General features: G+C 35.9%; 1 protein-coding gene across 5 annotated transcripts in view; it reads right to left on the bottom strand.

The window, feature by feature from the left end:
- The window catches only part of ACSS3 (acyl-CoA synthetase short chain family member 3), a 146,890-nt gene that overhangs the window by 47,750 nt on the left and 78,364 nt on the right, over positions 1-20,776 (bottom strand). For all 5 annotated transcript variants that reach the window (XR_013449288.1, XM_078076367.1, XM_078076366.1 and 2 more), the window contains one exon: positions 13,285-13,436. Coding sequence is in view for 4 of the 5 variants with exons in the window: in XM_078076367.1 (XP_077932493.1) it covers positions 13,285-13,436 (152 nt within the window). In the remaining variant the exon portion in view is untranslated. The remainder of the gene's footprint in view (positions 1-13,284; positions 13,437-20,776) is intronic.

Below are 20,776 nucleotides of genomic sequence, written 5' to 3'. Positions count from 1 at the left end.
GCTCATAAATATGATGTTCTTGTGATTTTGGTGAATTTCTTTGGTAAAGATTACTCTGATTTCAAGCACATATTTACCCAAGTCCAAGGACATACAGAGGAAAAATAGGTTATTTAAAAGTAAATACCACTGCGGCCTTCTAGGTCAAAAGACTCTTATCAAAAGGAATATAAGATTACTAAGAGATGAATATTTGACATGGAGCACCATGCCATAGAACAGAAAGGATGAAACAGACAAATGGAATTGGGTTGACACTATTGGTGGTTCATTGAGAGAATGATTGTTTTCTTCCATTCCCAATGTCTCCATGGTCTGTCTGTCAAAAAAGGAATGCATGTTTGAAGAGTTAATTCATTGTCATCAAAGTAAAAAACAAATAAATAAAAACCTGCCTACTTATCCTAAACAATGTAATATAGCCACAGAAGAGTTCTTACCATTCTCTTATCATCTCATGAAAATTCATGGAGATTCAGACATTCCTACCCTTATAGTATACATTTCCATCCTCTGCTATAAACATACATCTCATTCTATACTTATTTGTTTCTTGTCCATTTTAAACAGTGGACCATGAGCTCCTTAAGAGCATTCATCTTCATGACCTGAACACCAATAAAAATACCTGGGATTTTTAGATACTTATTTCTAGAAGCTTAGAAAGATGAAGTACACAGGTGGGGAGTTGGCAAAACTTATGTCAGCTTGACTCATTCTTCTAACTAAAGGAGGAAGCATGTTGTTTTGTTAGAGTGTGGAAATAGACAATGGAACAGTGACTTGAAGAGAGAAAAGTTCTGACTATTTTAGGAAATTTTTAATGAATAACGTGAAAGTGAAAGAATTGAAAAGCAGCCACTTGGCTTTCATAGACTCAATTAATAGCCTAGGAGTCCGAGTAGAGATAACACAAACTGGGTGTAGTACAAAAATAAGCAATGGCAAATCATGCCAAAAGTTCTGTCTGGGGAATCTAGAGTAGGCAGGAGAAATCGGGTAGCGAAGTAGGAATGACCATGAAGGAAGAAAATACCAGGAAAAATAATGTAAAGGCAGAGAAATATAATTTCAAACTTCAGATCTGAAAAGAACCCTTTACTAGTCTTTGTTAAAAAATGATTTAAAAAATGTGGCTCAATCATTTTGGTGAGTCACCTCTCAAAGTATGCAAGGCTTCTAGGGTAATATTTAAATTTTTAAGAGCACTCAAGGGAAACAGAGAAAAAGGATGAAAATGGGAAAACCAAAAGAGAAAAATAAGAGAGACTAGAAAAGAATGCATCAGATTTTTTTTGACAAAAATATATGTATAGTTGCAATTTGAGATAAATTTTAGGTAATCAAATGTGTATTCATTTATAACTTGCTTCAGATTAAAATGGGGGCGCCTGGGTGGCTCAGCCAGTAAAGTGTCCGAATCTTGATTTTGGCTCAGGTCATGATCTCAGGGTCGTTGGATTGAGCCCCCTTGGCTTAGCACAGAGTCTGCTTGGGACTCTTTCCCTTTCCCTCTGCCCCTCCCCCCATTCATGGGCTCTCTCTCTCTCTCTCTCTCTCTAAAATAAATAAATAAATCTTTTAAAAAAATTAAAATTAAGGGACGCCTGGGTGGCTCAGTTGTTGGGCGTCTGCCTTCGGCTCAGGTCATGATCCCAGGGTCCTGGGATTGAGCCCTGCATCAGGTTCCTTGCTCAGGGGGAAGCCTGCTTCTCCCTCTCCCACTCCCCCTGCTTGTGTTCCTGCTCTTGCTATCTCTCTCTCTCTGTCAAATAAATAAATAAATAAAATCTTTAAAACAAAAATTAAAATTAAAAAAGATTAAAATGTGGTTACCAAATATGACCTCATCTGACAAAACTGATATATCACAATGAAACAAATATTAATACATTAAATTATTAAAACTAGATTAAAACATAAAGCTTAGTGTAAAGTTTTAAAGTTTAAAATGAGGTCAATACATCTGTGATTTTAGATGCTATGTAAAAATAAGACAAAAAATTTTTTTTAAAGATTTATCCATTTATTTGAGAGTGAGAGAGAGAGAGAGAGAGATCACAAGCAGGGGGGAAGGGCAAAGGAAGAAGCAGACTCCCTGCTGAGCAGAGAGCCCAACGTGGGGCTTGATCCCAGGACCCTGAGATCATAACCTGAGCCGAAGGCAGACGCTTAACTGACTGAGCCACCCAGGCACCCCAACAAGACAAAATTTTAAATATAAGAGCCATATTATTGATAATCTTATGGCTGAAAAATGTTAATTTATTTTAATTATATCTTCTTTAAACAGTTAGATTCCTAATATATTAGAAAACTTTGGTGATTACGAACATTATACAAGTAAATAATTTGTATTAAAATTTATAAATAGGTTTGGGTGATTCCAACAGCATAGGCAAAGAACAAGGAAGTTTTATAGATATCAGAGATCACATTTCCATCATCTATCAAATCACAGATTATTCCAAAGAACTTTAGATGGTCCAGGTGGTCATGTGTTTAGTTTACATATGAAACTGCAGATCTACAGTTATATATATTTTTGAAAACACGGTGTAAAATATTGTCAACTAAAAATATTAGCACATAACACAAAATAATTTTTGGCTAATCAAAGAACAATAAATATCTTGATATTACCAGCAGTTTTGCAAGTTTTAATTAATTTTTTGGCTTCTTTTCCCAGTCAAGTAAATTACAATTAATCTAATAAATTGGTTATAATGATAAACTATTAATTAGCATTGAGTTTTTATCTGATGACAAATTTCCACATTATATGTTTTAAAACTTAGTATTTATTATTATGGTTTTGCAGTACAAATCTATCACTTATTTTTCTTAGATTTTAATTACATTTGTGTTATTATGATTGCAATGTCCATGCTGGCACTAATAAGCAATATAGAAAGAGATAATATTCCATGATGCATAGTAAAAGTGATATCTGATTTTTCTGCATGTCAGACAATCTCCTTCATTTCCATTAAAATCACTTACTCTTTACTAAAAGCAGAGGAAAAAATGTGAGCTCATTGGTGATATAGAAAAATGTCAAAGTAGTATAGATAATTCCTTTCTCTAAATACACTAGAAACTACCAATCTATTTTTTTATTAAAATTCCTTAAACTGCCCCAAAGTTACTATTTTATCAATTATAGACTCCCAAATGTGTAACATTAATGAACATTAACATACTGTATACAAGGATTTAAGAATAGAATATGACTAATGAAAAAGTTAAGTCTTGTAATAAATACGTAATCAAATATTATTTGACTCCCAATTCCTCATAGTAAGGAAAACCATTCTATTGATGTGATATTTTTATAACCAGGATGATTACTGAAAGAAAAAAAATTAGTATAAATCTGTAATTTAAAGATAAATTATAAGATAATTTAAAGATAAACTCATATCTAAGAGCATAAATAGTCTTGTATTTTAAAAGACATTTCATAGCTTAAAAAAAAAAGAATAGTAACATCACTTAACAGTTAAATTTCTCATTAATGACCTTGCCATTATTTTATTAATAGGAAGAGATAAATGCCCCATATTGAAAAAATTTTAAATAATTTTTCTTTAAAAATACATTTTATAAAGGGGTGCCTGGATGGCTCAGTCAGTTAAGAGACCGATTCTTGATTTCAGCTTAGGGGCTCAGGTCATGATCTCAGGGTCATGGGATCGAGCCCTGCATCTGGCTCTGTGCTCAGCTCTCGGAGTCTGCTTGAGATTCTCTCTCTCCCACTGCCCCTCCCCCTGCTCACACTCTCTATCTCTTAATAAATAAATAAATAAATAAAATCTTTTTTAAAAAGTTTTTTATAAAGGTTAAAATTAACCATTCTTGTGCAGTAATTTGGATTCTGGAGGATAAATTTATCTAAGTTAATTACATAGGTCTTCTATCTGCACTGTAAAATATGGTAGCTCCTAGCTATATGTGGCTATTTAAATTTTAAATTAGTTGAAATTTTAAAAAAGTAAAAATATCAATGTCATGGTAGGATTATCCCCTTGTCAAGAGTTCAATAGTCACATGTGGCTAGTACCTACCACATTGCAGAACTGAGTTTTATTGGATAGTGCTGTCCTAGATTATGATAGACTAATAAATATATGGATAATGTTCTGATGATAGTAACACATGGGAAGATGAATTTACTTCCAAACATATAATACAAAAACTTAAACAAAACTATAATATACAATATCCAGAGTAGGAAAGAAACGGTGGAGGGGATTAATGGGAATGAAGCCTGTATACCTTTCCCCAATTCCATAAAAAATTGAGTAGAATTCAAGACTCAAATGAAGCTAAAAATTAAGCCAAGAGAAACAAAAAAAGGTAATATTGTCAAATTAATTTTAGTTCCAAATAAAAAGGAAGCTGCATAGAAATGGATAAAAAGCTAAAGATAAATTCTGATGAATTTTCAGGTAATAAATTAGGAAGAGAAGAAAACCAAAATGAGTATTTCTTTCAAGCTCCATAAACTACCAAACAAGTGAAAATTACTCTTCACTTGTTCCAAAAGAAGTTAAATAAAAATAGATTATTTCAGCGATGCCTCATCAACTCCTAGTTCACCGAACATCATTACTTTTGCCACCAGTGTCCCTGAGGTTATCTCCATTTTCCTTCATTCTATTTTCCTCCATTTGCTCCCTACTAGAATTCACTTTTAAAATGTAAAGACACTAGCGTTAGTATTACACATGCATTTGTCACTCTGTCAAGGACCTACTAGCATTTTGTCCACCAATCCCTCCCTCAAGCACAACCAGAAAAGCCAGACAGAATGTAAAAAAGAAACATCTCTTTAAGGTATCAGAGAACTACAAGTAATGAGCCCTGGAAGCATTAAGATCCCAAAGAAAAAAATGTACAGAGATGTCTGACATTGACGTGCTGCTCTTCTCCCTTTAGTATATATGCCAAAGCAGATAGTGGTTGAAAAACCAAGAAACGGAACAAAAACTGTCTGAGAGGCTTAGAAAATGAACAGCAATTCCTACCATCACAATCTCTTGGGAAAGGAAAACTGGAACTCAGAAGACCCACAGTGGAAAGGGGTGGTGTGTAAAACACTCAGGATTTTAGTTGAAATGCCTGAAGATTTATATCCTACCAACAGAGATAAACTGAAAAGGAACTGCCTTCTCAAATACTGAAGTCTAGCTTCAAGTTAGCTAAATCCCTAACTGGATCAAAGTGATTTTCCCTTATGCTAATTATGTGCCAAAATAAGAATTACTCTGTGGGACCTTAACAACTCCAGAGTATCAAAGTAACACATGATGGTCTATTAAGATAGAAGGCTATATGACCAACATGCAAAGGAAAAAGAGACATTGAAAAAAAAAAAGAAATCACAGAGAAAATCAGAGATTCTTGTAATTCGATACAGACTTTACAATAATTCTGAATATGTCCATGAAATATTTGTATAACATCAGCCAAGAACTGGAAATTATAAGAATCAAATAAGTATCTTTGAACTTAAAGATACAAAAATACAAACTTAGAAACCGAAAAAAAATTTAGATACAACTGAACAGAGGATTGAAAACCCAAAATATAAGTTAAAAGAGAATAATCAAACTGCTACTGAAAAGCATAAAGGAGCAAAAACATAGAGTCTATGAGATATAGATAATATGGTAAAAAGTTCTAACGTGTCATTAAAGTATCAATGTCTAAGAAGGGAAAATTAGATAGAAGCAATATTTGAAGGGATAATGGATGAAAGTTTCTAAAAATAATGAAAGCCATCAAGTCACAAATTTAAGAAGCAGTTTGAATCAAATGAAATAGAATCCATAATTTATGGGGGCCTGGGTGAAATAGATAAAGAGGATCAAGAGCACACTTATCATGATGAACACTGAGAAATGTATAGAATTGTTTTTTTTTTTTTTTAAAGATTTTATTTATTGATCTGAGAGAGAGAATGGGAGACAGAGAGCATGAGAGGGGAAGGGTCAGAGGGAGAAGCAGACCCCCCGCTGAGCAGGAAGTCCGACGTGGGACTCGATCCCGGGACTCCAGAATCATGACCTGAGCCGAAGGCAGTTGCTTAACCAACTGAGCCACCCAGGCGCCCATGTATAGAATTGTTGAATCACCTATATTGTAAACCTGAAACTAATATAACACTGTATGTTAAGTATACTTTGATATAAAATTAAATTTCTTAAAGTAAATCAAAAAAATAGGGGCGCCTGGGTGGCTCAGTCGTTAAGCGTCTGCCTTCGGCTCAGGTCATGATCCCAGGGTCCTGGGATCGAGCCCCACATCGGGCTCCCTGCTCAGCGGGAAGCCTGCTTCTCCTTCTCCCACTCCCCCTGCTTGTGTTCCCTCTCTCGCTGTGTCTCTCTCTGTCAAATAAATAAATAAAATCTTAAAATAAATAAATAAATAAATAAATAAATAAAGTAAATCAAAAAAATGTATCTTTCACACAATAAACAAAAGAACATTAATGAGATAAAGACCTAAATAAATTAAGAGATATACTATGATTATGAATTGAAGTCTCAATATTAACATGTCAGTTTTTATCATATCAATCTATAAATTCAAAGTAATCTCAAAATTCTAGTTTTGTGTGTGTGTGTGTATGTGCATGTGTAAACTGATAGGCTAATACTAAAACATGTATGGAAATACAATGGGCCAAGATTAAAAAGCAAAAACAAATGATGTACTGCTATTACTACTACTATTGCATATCAAGATGTGTTATAAATCTATAGTGATAAAGACAATGTGAGAGCAGCACAAATATAGGCAATTATGCCAATCAATGAAACAGAATTGAAGCAAGAAAAAAAAAAGTATTTGTGGACACTTTTATGACAAAAGTAGTATACAGAGCAGTTGGAAAAGATGGCCATTTAAATGAATGAAACTTGATTAACTGGATACATATAAGGGAAAAAAATGGACTTTGACCCCTTACCTCATTGCATACACAAAAATCAAACCAGGTAGATTATATGAAAGGTAAAACAATAAAGCTTCTAGAAAATGACACAGAGGAATAACTTCTGACCTTCGAATAGGCAAAATGTCTTATGTAGGATTTTAAAAAGCAAGAAACAAATTGAAAAAAATATTGATGAAAAGGCATATCTCTTTATCAAAAGTCATCACTAATGCAAGAGAAATTGAAATCAGAAGGTGAAGATTATTTGTAATACATACAGTCAATAAAGAACTTGGATCAGAAGAATATGAAAAGTCCTACTCAACAAGAAAAAGAAAATTAAAATGTGCCAAAGATTTGGATAAACATTTCACAAAACAGAATCTTCAAATGGCCAATGAAATACGAAAAAGCAGTAAGCTTTAAAATACAGTAAGTGAGGGAACACAAGCAGGGGGAGCGGGAGAGGGAGAAGCAGGCTTCCCGCCGAGCAGGGAGCCCAATGCGGGGCTCGATCCCAGGACCCTGGGATCACGACCTGAGTCAAAAGCAGATGCTCAACGACTGAGCCACCCAGGTGTTCCCTCTCTCGCTGTGTCTCTCTCTGTCAAATAAATAAATAAAATCTTTATATTAAATAAATAAATAAATAAATAAATATAAAATACAGTAAGTGAGAGATGTAATATTTTTCTATCTTGTATAAATTATTAAAATTTTACTTCACTTCTTCAATAATGGCTTTAAATTATTTATGTTTCTGATTCGACTACCATGGTGATAATTGGCAACTAAGTTTTAAAAAAGATTCAATAACGAAAGCTGGATATCTGAATTGCTCATCCGCAATCCATCACATACCCAAGGACAGCCAACGTATGGTCATTGTCACTGTGAGACTCAGAGGACCACATATTTGGAGCAGTGAGTCAGATGTAGGATATCTCTGAAAGCTTTTGAAAAAGAAGAATTGATAACTTTGAAGAAATTTTGTTTCTGTGTGTAGGTTTTCTTATTCTTTTAAATTTTAGTAGTGGTGGTCAGTGAAGTAGCAAAGTTATTTGTTTAGGTGATGGCAGCCATGTTAGACCAAATGAAGAGAGTAGCAAAGCGTGTACACTTGCATACCCTCGCCCACCTCTCCCACTTATGAATACGCATCCATAGTATGACATTCTTGATTTTCTGAAGTGGTTCATAGATTTCATGTCAAATGAGCACATAAACAAAATGGGAAGAGTTTTTTATTATGAGATTTTTAACTTCCCTGAGAAACAGGACAAGAGTAGATGATAATATAGTGGACTTATTATGTCCATACTGCCCAGTTTTATGCATAATTCCTACTTTTATCATTGTCATATTTATGTCACTTAGAAAATAAAATATTATTGACTCAACTGAATTCTCTCCAAACCCTACTTAAATCTCATTTCTCTTCACCATCCCACTAGCCACACCGCCTCAGGGGTAACCAGCACTACTCAGAGGTTTTCATTCCCATACATTTATTTATTTATTTATTTTGCCTGTTTGCATATACATAAACAAGACAATATGGTTTTTGTAATTTTTCAAATTTTTCTTACTATATGTAAGAGAAACACAATCAGTTTTCACTTGCTTTTTATACTCAAAAGCATTATGCTTTTTGACATTTATTCATGCTAATACCTGAAGTTCTGGTTGATTTCCACTTCTAAACATCCTGTTGAATTAATACACCATAGTACCTAATTTATTTTCCATTATGTTTTTACTATACATGTAATTGCTTATATTTTGTTTTGTTTTGAAACAACCCTGTTAAGAACCTTCAAGTTGTTCGCATTTGTGAGTTTCTCATTCTCATCCCTCCATATTAATACGTGTTTGGTCATGGGGCATATTGAGTGCATGGAGCAACTGATATTACTAGATATTTCCACTTTACACTCTCCATAGTAGTGTAAAAACCATTCTGCTGCTTTATAATCTGCAAGCAAGTATTACTGTTAGATATTTTAACTTTTTGCCTGTACAATGGGAGGAAAATGTTATTTCTCTGTTTATTAGTGACATTAAAGTTCTTTCAATGTTTTAGACTACCCTCGTCTTTTCCATGAACTGACTGTCTATATCCTTTGCCCATTTGTCTATTGGATTGTATGTTTTCTTATTGATTTGTAGGAGTTCTTTATATCTTCTGTACACTAATTGTTTAATGGTTATATATGTTGCAAATATCTTCTCTGGGTGAATAATTCATCATTTAAGTTTGTTTATTCTTTTGGTGGGTGATTGTTCCTTTCAGTGTAGTAAATTTCATCAGTATTTTCTTTAGTGATTTGTGATTTATGCTTTAAATGGTCATTCCCTACTAAAAAATATATTAAAATATTTATCCATTTTCTTCTGAAAGTACCAATTCTTTGTTTTACAATTTTAGGGCCTTGAATCCAGCTGAAATTTATTTTTCTGTAGAGTATATGGTAGGCAACTCAATTTTTCTATATATATATATATATATATATAGCCAGTTGTTTCAGTACCAATTTATTTAAGGGTCTATCCTTCTTCCACTTATCTGTTAAGCTACCTCCTCTGTAAATCAGGTTTCCATAGCAATGCGATCCTTTATTCAACTTCATTAGTGTGTTTGTTGATCCCTACTCTTATACCAGTGTCTGAAGTAGAAGGAAAAGGGGTTCTTTGCTGTTATTTTTGTCTCTTGCTCCCTCTCCTACGTTCACCTTTCTGTCCAATAGGTTTGTGGGTGATGCAGCTATCCCCCAGTGAGGCAATGTCGCAGTGATGGTCCAGAATTGTTACTGACACACAGTGATACTCAGGATATCACAGATCCTATTCTAGGACAGCAGGTGGGCGGTTTCATTCAGTCTCCAGTTGCTGGGCTGTTCTCTGTCTCATTCAGACCTCTAGACCGAACCTTGCGCTAAGTCCCAGTCCCAGAAAACACCCTCTCACCATTATTACCAATCTCCTGTCATGTGTGAGGTGGAATGCCCCACAGAGCTGACTCTGACCCCACAATCAAACCAGGGGAATACTGAGCCTCTACTCCGCTGCCAAAGCCTGCTTGCGCACCTGCCAAGCCTCTGGCTTCGGCCCCTCTTACTACTTTGCAGATCGATTCTATTTCCAATCCGCAGATACGTTTACTTTATTTTTGAGCTCATCTCTGGTTCTCTGCTTTTTTTTTTTTTTTTTTTTGCATTATCCCTCATTATTATGCAATTGGAAAAGAAGGGCTGCATCTGAGTATTAGGGACTTTGATACCTTGAATGGAAGTAGCAGAACTGAATTTTTCTAACTTGATTAAGATTAAACTGGCAGATCATGGGAAAATAAATCACCATGATGTGAGGAAGAAGAGAGTATATTAGAAAGCAAAATAATAATAATGATAAGAGCGATGACAGTCTACGTTAAACTGTTCCAAGTGTTTTACATGGATAATATGCCTTTTAATTTCATTATATTCTTGTACTATTACTATACTTATGTTCTGGAAGAAGGAGGAGGAGGGAGAGCAAAAAAAGAAAAACAGCAAAAAGAACAGAGGGGCTATGTAACTTTCTTGAGGTCACACAACCGGTAAATGGTAGACTTGAACCCAGTGTGTCTAACTCCAAGGCGAGAATCCTAACTATAGCACACGGTACTGCTTCATCCCAGCTTTGCTGCAGGGTAGCTCTGTAGTCCTGGGCATGTCACTTCACCTCTCTGTGACAACATCTTCTCAATTGTGAAATGAGATGTTGGCGCTAGATGACCTCTAATTTGTTCTTCTGACTTCTAATCGTCTATGATAAAAGGAATTCATAGTTCTGCTTAGTTCCCTATTTCAGAATACCTTCTGAAATTTGCTTTGGGAGGCAAAATCTTTGGCAAATCTCCAAATTTATTTTAAAACAATCTTTAATGAGATATGTAACACATCTGAAAAACACATTTTCATCATTTGAAATGTCCTATAAGAGAAGAGAGAAAGCAAGCTCTGCAGATCAATCATGAGCCTGCAATTATAATACCTGGTGAATGTCAGTTCACTAAGTAAGAATGAAATGTCTTGAACATAAATATAAAACGAAAGGGATAGTTGTGTGAAAAGACTTGAGTCCTGGTCTTTATTCTGTCTCTAACCCAAACTTAACTTTTTTGGACTCTGGTTTCCTTGTTTTTAAAATCAGATAGTTGGATTTTTGAGGGCCAACATCCCCTTAGTTCACAAGTCAGAATCTATCACAGAAGTTCAGTGAAGGTATTATTTGAATAAGCTAAAAATATATAAGAGGTAAAAGCTGCTTTTATCCCATGAATGACAAAAATCTCTGGATCAAGTGAGTTTCTTAACTTATCTCTCATAAGAAGAATATGTCTGTGTGAAGAATGTGGGCCCTTGTCAGATTGCCTGAGTTAGTTTCCTTCCAAAGAGTTTCTTAAACTTTCTGGTCCTAATACTACTCATTTGTAAAATGAGGATAATCACAATTCCTACTTATTGTGATAACTGAATGAGAGAAACTTAAACTGCTTATACCTGGAGCATAGTAGGTAATCAGCCAATGTTTGCATTTATTAACGGTAGTGATTTGAAGAATTGAGGGTGTCTGAAGAGTCTACGTCATTAAGTATCTATTAAAAACATATGTGCACGCCATCACGAATAACTTAGGGGCCTAAAGACAGAAGGGCATTATCAGGGGGAACTTACTGCAATTTCTCTTACACTAAAATCTCATACTCCATATTAGTATTAGTTTGAAAAAAAAAAAAGTGATGATTTAATAGGCACTCAGTACTACTGGATGCTTTCTATGTTAATAAAATTAGAAACGGTTCCTGCCTTCACAGTAACGGATAACGTCTAAAACCCATGTACAAATGGGAAAAGATGATGTAGCAAATAAGAGACCTTCCTTGGCTTGCAGGTCACACAACGTCACACCCTGCAATCAGAATGCCTTTGTTAGGAAAGAGACGGTGCAAAGAACCACAATCACGGTTTCTTCAAAATTTCCCAGAACTGTCTAAGTCATGGAGGCTGTATACAGCCTAAGATGTTCTTACCAAAATCTACTTTTCTATTCTTTTGGCTGAAATGGAGAAAATACAATTGAAATGTAGTAAATGAAGGGACAAACTGAGGGTGAGTAGAAATACTGTAATGGAAGGTTCATTTTATGAACACTCTTATTTTAATGAGTGTATTCTTTAGATTATGAGTAAAATTTTATGTAAATCCAGATCTAATTTCTCATAAAACAGAAAAACAGAAGGACAAGAACCAAAAACAAAACCACTGACTGCCCAAACTGAAAACTTCTTGCTTCCACCTGCAATCGGTATATGATATCTATTTTGACTCCTTCTTTGGGTTTTCACAACATAAAATTCCTAACACTTGGCATTTAACTTAAAAAAATTCAAAATAATCATTCAAAGCCATTTTTTGACTTGAAGAAGCTACAAAATCCTTTTTTTAGTTGATGAGAGCAGGGACCAATTTCAAACAAGTTCAAAAAGAACTGATGCTGGAAACTGCCTTGAAGATACAAATTGCTATAATTATCTTCGAATATACATATCATTAAACTGAAATGGATGTCAATAAACCAGTAAAAAATATTTAAACTATTCAGAGCCTATTATTACAAACAACAGAAAAACAATTTCCTTCACTCTTTCAACCACACTAACTCAGACTATAATTTTGACATTTGATCTCTATATACGAAATCAAATAATATTTTCCTTCTATTTACACTATTATTCTATTTTCAAAAGACAGTCAGATACTCTTATATATGTATAAATGCATTTTAAGCCATAGTCAGCATTTTACTTGAAGGAAAATGTGAGCACAGTGGTTTAAAAAAGAGAAATATTTTGGTAAGATCTGAACTGAAATAAACACAATATGGTATTAAAAAATATTCATAGTGGGGCACCTGGGTGGCTCAGTCGTTAAGCGTCTGCCTTCGGCTCAGGTCATGATCCCAGGGTGCTGGGATCGAGCCCCGCATCGGGCTCCCTGCTCGGCGGGAAGCCTGCTTCTCCCTCTCCCACTCCCCCTGCCTGTGTTCCCTCTCTCTCTCGCTGTGTGTCTCTCTGTCAAATAAATAAATAAAATCTTTAAAAAAAAAAAATATTCATAGTATGGTTAAAATTCTAACTAATTCAAAGCTATGTTTAGAACAGTCATTCTTAATAACATCCAGAATCTTCTGGCTCTTTCCATAGAGGTATCGCAGTGCCAAAAAAAAAAATATAATGTTCCGTTATTCATTCTGATTGCAGTTTTTAATGTAATTTGCCCTGTGCATCCCAAGTTCACCTTGTCAGAGAGTACTGCTTCCCCAAGGCTGCCCCAGGGTCCTGTTGACGGATGGCTCTAATTGCAGTCGGCGCTGTGAACAAGGCAGCTACTCCATGCTCCGCGAGCACGCGGAAATAGGCACCAGCATCGGGTGTTCCCACAGGCTTCCCCTACAAGGAGATTCATTTAAAATGTCACTGGGTAAAAGGTCTCATATTTCATTGACAGTTCAATACTTACACATTTAACACAGCAGTATTAATAAAATGGGGTGCTCAACAAATCTTGGTTTTAAAATATCCCCACGTTGTATCATAAATAAAACAAACCCAATGCCCAGGCTTCAGAGAGGCCATTTGCTCCATTACATCATCCTAAAAGCTTTTCAAACTGCAGTTGTTCCTTTCTTCAGTTTCAAAAGATAAAGGACAGGAAATATATATCACATTCAATTTAATAATATAAAACAGTCTTCCGTTAGCCAAGAAATTAAATACCTTGTTTTGGGTGGTAGACCAAATGACAAATATGATTGCTGTGAATTTCTAACTTGAACACTCTTTTTCATAATTACTTTTAAAAGTGACAATAAGGGGCGCCTGGATGGCTCAGTCGGTTAAGCGGTGGACTCCTGATTTTGGCTCAGGTCATGATCCCAGGGTTGTGAGATGGAACCCCACATTGGGCTCCCTGCTCAGTGCGGTCTGCAGGAGGTTCCCTTTTTCCCTTTCCCTCTGCCCCTCCCCCAGTTCATACACTCTTTCTCTCTAAAAATAAATAAATAAAATCTTAAAAAAATATAAGTGACAACAACAATTCTCAAAGTGTTTGGGAAAAGAGAAAAATATGGAATCACAGTGATTTCTGAACAATGGCTTTTTCAATTAAATGCCTCACTCCAAGGAAAGCAACTTCTATGACTTAAAAAAACTTCAGTAAAATATCCCCAAATGTATGTTTTCCTTCAAAATGATATTTTACAAATTCAATGGAAAATCCATGAATAAAAATCTAACAATTTTTATAGAATATGTAATCAAAAGGACACAAAGCATTTTTTATTTATTTATTTTTTTTAGAGAGAGAGAGCACACCGTGAGGAGGGGCAGGGGGGTGGGGAATCCCAATCAGGCTCCATGCTGAGCGCAGAGCCTGATGTGGGGCTGGATCTAACAACGCTGAGAGATCATGACCTGAGTCAAAATCAAGAGGCAGTTGCTTAACCAATTGAGCCACCCAGGCGCTCCCCAAAGCATTTTTTAATAGATGTTTCTTTGAAATGGAAAATGAACATAGCATACATAAATCAGTGATTCTACAAAAATTCCAAGTGTTCCATAGAATCTATGTTGGCCCAACTATATCCGCTTATTCCTCAATCCATTCTCATCACTGCTACTTTGTCTTTTGATTCTAAAGCAAGGTGCCTGGAATTTTAATATATGTATATGTTTAAAAATATATATACGTATTACATATATATTTCAAAGTTAAATCCTTTTGGAAGGGGTTGGGATAAAAAAAGGAAAACAGGTTTCTGATTTTCGACCATTTCTTGAAGACTTTAAAGTGTTAAAGAACATTAGGAATTCCCAAAAGATAGCTACTATATGTAATCTTTCCTAAACTTCTCTGTCCACAGCCCCTATATGCATATCTCATGGATCTTATATTCTGGAAAACACACTTGGGAAATGCTGATAAGGTAAAAAGAGGAAAGAAGTTGCTAGTAGCAAACAGAGATCTCCCCCAATAGAGAATAATAAATGAACAGATGATAAGAAGAGGCCGACCACAGCTATTCATGAATTTCGATTCGCTATCTACATCTACTTGGATCTTGGATAGGGCATTATTAATTTGTATTTTCTTTTTTTTTTAATGATTACCCTTAATATTCTTTAATGTAAGTATATTTTCTTTTTTTAAAATATAACCTCTTTCTTATATTCTGTTGCTTTTTCTCTTGCTCTTTTAAAACCGAAGTATTTATTGCAAAAAGAAATTCATTTTTATTATCACAACTATCCCAAAACACTTGATTTCAATTTATTCCATTACCACCTCATACAGGTCAACATGTTAATACAGTATAAAAAGCTGCCAGACATAATCTGGCAACTCATATACATAACTTGCCTCACAAATTTTGAAGCTTTGAGCACATCAGTCTAAAATGAACCAGCAGGTATATTCTTTTGAACCAAGTGAGGTAAACATTTGACTTTTACTTTTTCTATCTGTCTTAGGCACTGTTCAGTCCCTGGTGTACTAGATTGTGACTTCGGAAACTTGATCTCACCCACATAAAGATGATTTATTAACTGACCTTATACAATTGACTTTCCCTGTCTATGCTGCCATTTTCTTGCCCGCTAAATAAGAATAAATCACTTTTCCAATATTTCCTCGAAAGCTAAAAGCACTGAGATAATATTTTAAAGTAGTTTGACATCCACTGAAGAAAGATATTTTATAGCCAATTGGAACTGAATTCCACTACAGTTCCAGTGTCATGGGACAAAGATAATATACTCACTAAAGGGTGATATTAGTGCCATAACAAAATGCTATACCATGATTACCTACATAGAGGACACAATTTGATGTATTTTACAATGCCTTCAATTAATTATGTCTAATGATAATGACAGCTTAAACATTAGAAATATTAGTTAAAAACTCTACCATATCTTTTTATAAATAATATAATAATTAGTATTGCAATTCTGACCCACACCAAATACATTTTCATCAATATTCTATTTATTGAGCATAAAAATCATGATAACATAACATTCCTATTAGGACACTGAAGGAAGTGATGTATATAATCTCCCCTTATTCGTTTGTAAGTTAGTTGAGCTCAAAAAGGTTCAGATTTTTGCATTTTATTGTCCATTCCCACAGAATTATCCGATGCTATGTTTCACTATTTTATTTTATTTTATTTTATTTTTTTTAAAGATTTCATTTATTTATTTGACACAGAGAGAGAGAGAGAGAGGAATCACAAGCAGGCAGAGTGGCAGGGAGCGGCAGAGGGAGAAGCAGGCTTCCCGCGGAGCAGGGAGCCCGATGTGGGACTCGATCCCAGGACCCTGGGATCGTGACCTGAGCCGAAGGCAGACGCTTAACGACTGAGCCACCCAGGCGCCCCTATGTTTCACTATTTTAGAATTTAGTGACTCAATGGCTTATTGGTTTGATTGAACACTCTTCTCCCCTGCCCTCCTGCACATACGCAAGCTTGTTACATCCACACACGTGCGTGCACACGCAGGCAATATAATCCCTTTACCATACTTGTTAAAAATAACCAATAACACACTAACCACACTGAGCTGCCTGGAGAAAGTGACTCTGATTCCAGAACTTGTATATTCAGTGAGGAACAACAGCGAAACACTATTCAACTGAAAAGGAGGAAGATTCTAAAACTGTGGGGATTTTTAACAAACATACACACCGAAAGCAGTAATGTGGCTAAAAGGTAACAATAACTTAAAAACCCTTCAAAACTCAAATCAATGTCATTGCCGTTTGCTTTTATTCCCTTTGCCCAAACTAAAGGCTAAAGTGTCCGTTGCTGCCCAGAAACCAAAAGCAAAGAGCAATCCCTATGATGGCACAGCAGAGATTCTAAGCTTTTGGCTGTTATAAATCATGATGTTTTAACCCCAGAGATTTATAAAACATCAACTGCTAATATTTATAATGTGGTTAGTGATGGTACAAAGCATAGAAACCAAGACAGGTAAATTCCTGAAGATTCAGTTGCACATATAATTTTCTACCACTTACGATTCAATGTGTTAGTTTTAAGGAATCAGAGACGATAGACTATGAGTTGGAAAACCAGGTGATGTCTCAGCTTCTCACATAATCCCTACTGAGGTTCAGTGACAGCACTGGAAAGTAGTGAAAGACAGCACCTTACCAAGACAAAGACAAGCTTAAACACTAAAGTTAGATCTTTGAGCAAAACAAAATCACTTGCTTTATTAATCCTATGATTTCGGTTTATCCAAAGGCTTGGTGTCAAAGCTACTTGTAGTTTCTCGGATTTTGACATAAAAATTTCCAAGTTAACTGAGGTCTCTGCCTCTTTTTGTGGCAGGATTAAAAATACATCTGGTCTCTTTGAACACTACTTCTGAGAATATCACCGAAGGCATGTTTGTACTGCAGTTCTCAGGTGAAGACAGCAACATCCCTTATAGACTAGTTCTGAATTTAATTTCAGCAGACAGGTGCAGCAGTGCTGGCTTGTTTATTTTGGAAGTGGGATGAAACTGGCAATAGCATCTGTTGAATCTCTACTACATGCCTGTGTCTTTACCGAGGGATGAAAGTTTGAGCATGCAACATCTAAACTTGAGACTTGTGGTAACATAAGCAGTTCCCCAGGGTATAATATTTAGTGAAAGAAAAGTGAAATGCAGAATAGCGTGCCTATCATTTGGACGATGCCATTTGTATGAAAATAAAGGAGGGGGGCACTGCTTGTGTAAGAATGAACTATTAGACACAGAAGAATGACTGCTCCCAAGTCAGAGAAACTGAACAGCGGGGAACAGAGGACAGTGAGATTTGCACTCTTTATCCTTTTGTGAGTTTTGAAGTTATGAACCAAATGAGTGTACAACCTCTTTGAAAAATGGGCTTTTTCTTCCCTAAAGTTCCTCTCTCAATAACTCACATTATCTTGTTCCAATCTTGAAAACATTACCGCCGCTTAAGGGCTTGTATCCAGAATATAAAAAAATATTTAAAAATAAAATAAATAAAAAATAAAAAATTTTAAAATTAAAAAAATAAATAAATAAAATTAAAAAAAAAAAAAGCCCTGTGAGAGAACTGTTCTATGCCTTAAGACCTTCAGATTTAGGATACTATAGCAGACTCCCTTTAAAGGAGTAAAAACTTGCTTATAAATACAATTGATAACTAAAAATTTATATCAACTCACTTCATTGAATATTTGCTAGAGATTTCCCATAATTCCATGGTCCTCACCTGTGGGGATATGTGGCCACCTTGCTTTTTCCCTTATCTTATCCATACTACCATCTAATTTGACTCAATCCCATGATTGTCAACACTAAATGTAGATTAGGATTGTGTGGGATGCTTTATTTTATTTTAAAGATTTTATTTATTTATTTGAGAGAGAGAACATGAGCAAGGGGAGGGAAGGGACAGGGAGGGAGGGAGAAACAGGCTCCCAGCTTAGCAGGGAGCCCAACTTGGGGCTCCATCCCAAGACCCTGGGATCATGACCTGAGCCGAAGGCAGACGCTTAACTGACTGAGCCACCCAGGCGCCCCACTTAGGATGCTTTTGAAAAGTGCCAGTGTCTGTTCCCTACTCCCAGAGAGTCTGATCCAGTTGGCTTTAAATTGGGCCTGGTATTGTTATGTTTCATGCGTCCCCTAAGTAATTCTAATCTGCAGCCAGGGCTGAGAACCAATGCATAGTCCTCAGATATTAGGCATTACCTGAGGCTAGATAATACCACCTGCCTCATATCCTTAGATACTAGGCATTACCTGAGGCTAGGCAATACCACCTGCCTCATTACCCTAGGGGATGAGCCTAGAACTCAACACTAGCCTTTTCCCACCTGTCCAAGTATTAATAAAAAATATACTGATAACCGAAATCTGACTATAGGGGACCATACACTGAGAAAATAATTGGGGAGAATTGCCTCATTCTTTATGTCTTGCTCTATAAACTAGACTCCAGACTGTACATATATATTATGATTTATAGGACATAGCACCCTGAATACAATTATCCTTTCTCCAAAGTCAAAAAGAAAAGCCCCAGGCCACCCCTCTTCCTGTTTTTTTGCCAGACTTCTGAAAGCTAAATTTCAGTTTGAGGGTTTTGTTTGGTTGTATTACTGCTCGAAAGGATTATATCTTAATCTTTTAGATGAAGGGTTTCTGACCGGACTTCAGGTCAAGTTTATGAGTATTCTGATTTTTTTAATGTGCATATATTCATTTTCCTAGGGAGGTAAGTCAATATGATCAGATTCTGAAAAGGAGTCCATAACCAAGATTTCTAGGCATATGAGAGCCTCCCCAACAGAGGAATCTCTTCAAAGATTTTCTGTCTGGCTCTGGGAAACAGCTTGGCATCCATATTGGTAAGGAAGAAGTGAAACTGTCACTATTTGCAGATGACATGATACTATACATACATATACAGACTCTACCAAAAAACTACTAGAAGTAGCAAATGAATTCAGTCAAGTTGTAGGATACAAAATTAATACCCAGATATCAGTGGCATTTCTCTACATTAATAACGAAGTAGCAGAAGGAGAAATTAAGATAACCACTCCATTTACAATTGCACCAAAAAGAATAAAATACCTAGGGATGAACATAACCAAAGAGGTGAAAGACCTGTACTCCGGAAACCATAAAACACTGGTGAAAGAAATTAATGACATGCTACACACTTTTAATATCCTACAATTTTGTCCATTATCCCTCAACAAAGCTGAATTAAAAAAAAGAGAGAGAGAGAGAGAGAGTGCTATCTCTTCTGGTTTGGTTCTTCCCCTGCCTTCTCCCAGATTGCTGAGAGAGTCGACCATATGGGGCCTTGTGATGAGGTTACCCTCCAATGAATTAGCCATTGCTTCCACCCAGGTCATAAGAGTCCATCTGTTCCACTAAAAAGATGCTTACCTCTGAAAGTTTTAATGCCAAGCAAATGAAGCAGAGCACTGGAATTGGTAATTCTGCAGAGCCAGTGCTGAGCTAACGAGGGACTCTGACATATTTACCCCTCTCAGCAGTCACAGAGAGCATTTATCACTAGGATAGCTGGTAGCTCATGGCTTCAAGCAGGAGAGCGATTACCTCTGAAGTCCTCCACGCTGAGGAGCCATCACTGCTATCTGCACTAGAGGGACAAACTCAGGTTTTCTTTACTCAGAGTGAGTAGTTAGACTTTGCTGTAAGCAGAGAAATGAAATGGCCTCTTGCTTTTATTACACTAGCAGATTTCTGCCCAGGAAGTAAGTGTGGCTATTCCGTATGTACGCTGCAATTCAACCTGGGGGTGTACAAAGCCTGGCTACTCCATACCGTCCAATAATTTACCTAAAATCCCCTTCAAACATGCTCGTATTTCCCCCACGTTCAAAAACAAAACAAACACACAGACCTTCCTATGGCATTGCTGACTAATGACACATGACTTGCAAAAACTCTCTTCAGTTGTTGTCCTCCCAGACCTCCTTCTGAAGCAATTGGCACTGCTGATCCCCCCTCTTCTGGAAAACCCCCCTCCGCTTCACAAGACCGTCTTTCCGATCCTCCCACTGTCTCGCTGATTTTTCCTTCTCAGTTTTTATAGCTTCCTTTTCGTAATCTTTACCTCTGAGTATCTTAATCACCTCAGGGACTTAAATCATTAACTCTTCTACATCCTCGAATTCTGAAAGATTTTCTGAGTTTCGAAACTTATCTTCCCAATATCATAC

The sequence above is a fragment of the Halichoerus grypus genome, chromosome 6 (assembly GCF_964656455.1).
Source record: "Halichoerus grypus chromosome 6, mHalGry1.hap1.1, whole genome shotgun sequence".
NCBI classification, from domain to species: Eukaryota; Metazoa; Chordata; class Mammalia; order Carnivora; family Phocidae; genus Halichoerus; species Halichoerus grypus.
This window is presented reverse-complemented; position numbering and strand designations above follow the sequence as displayed.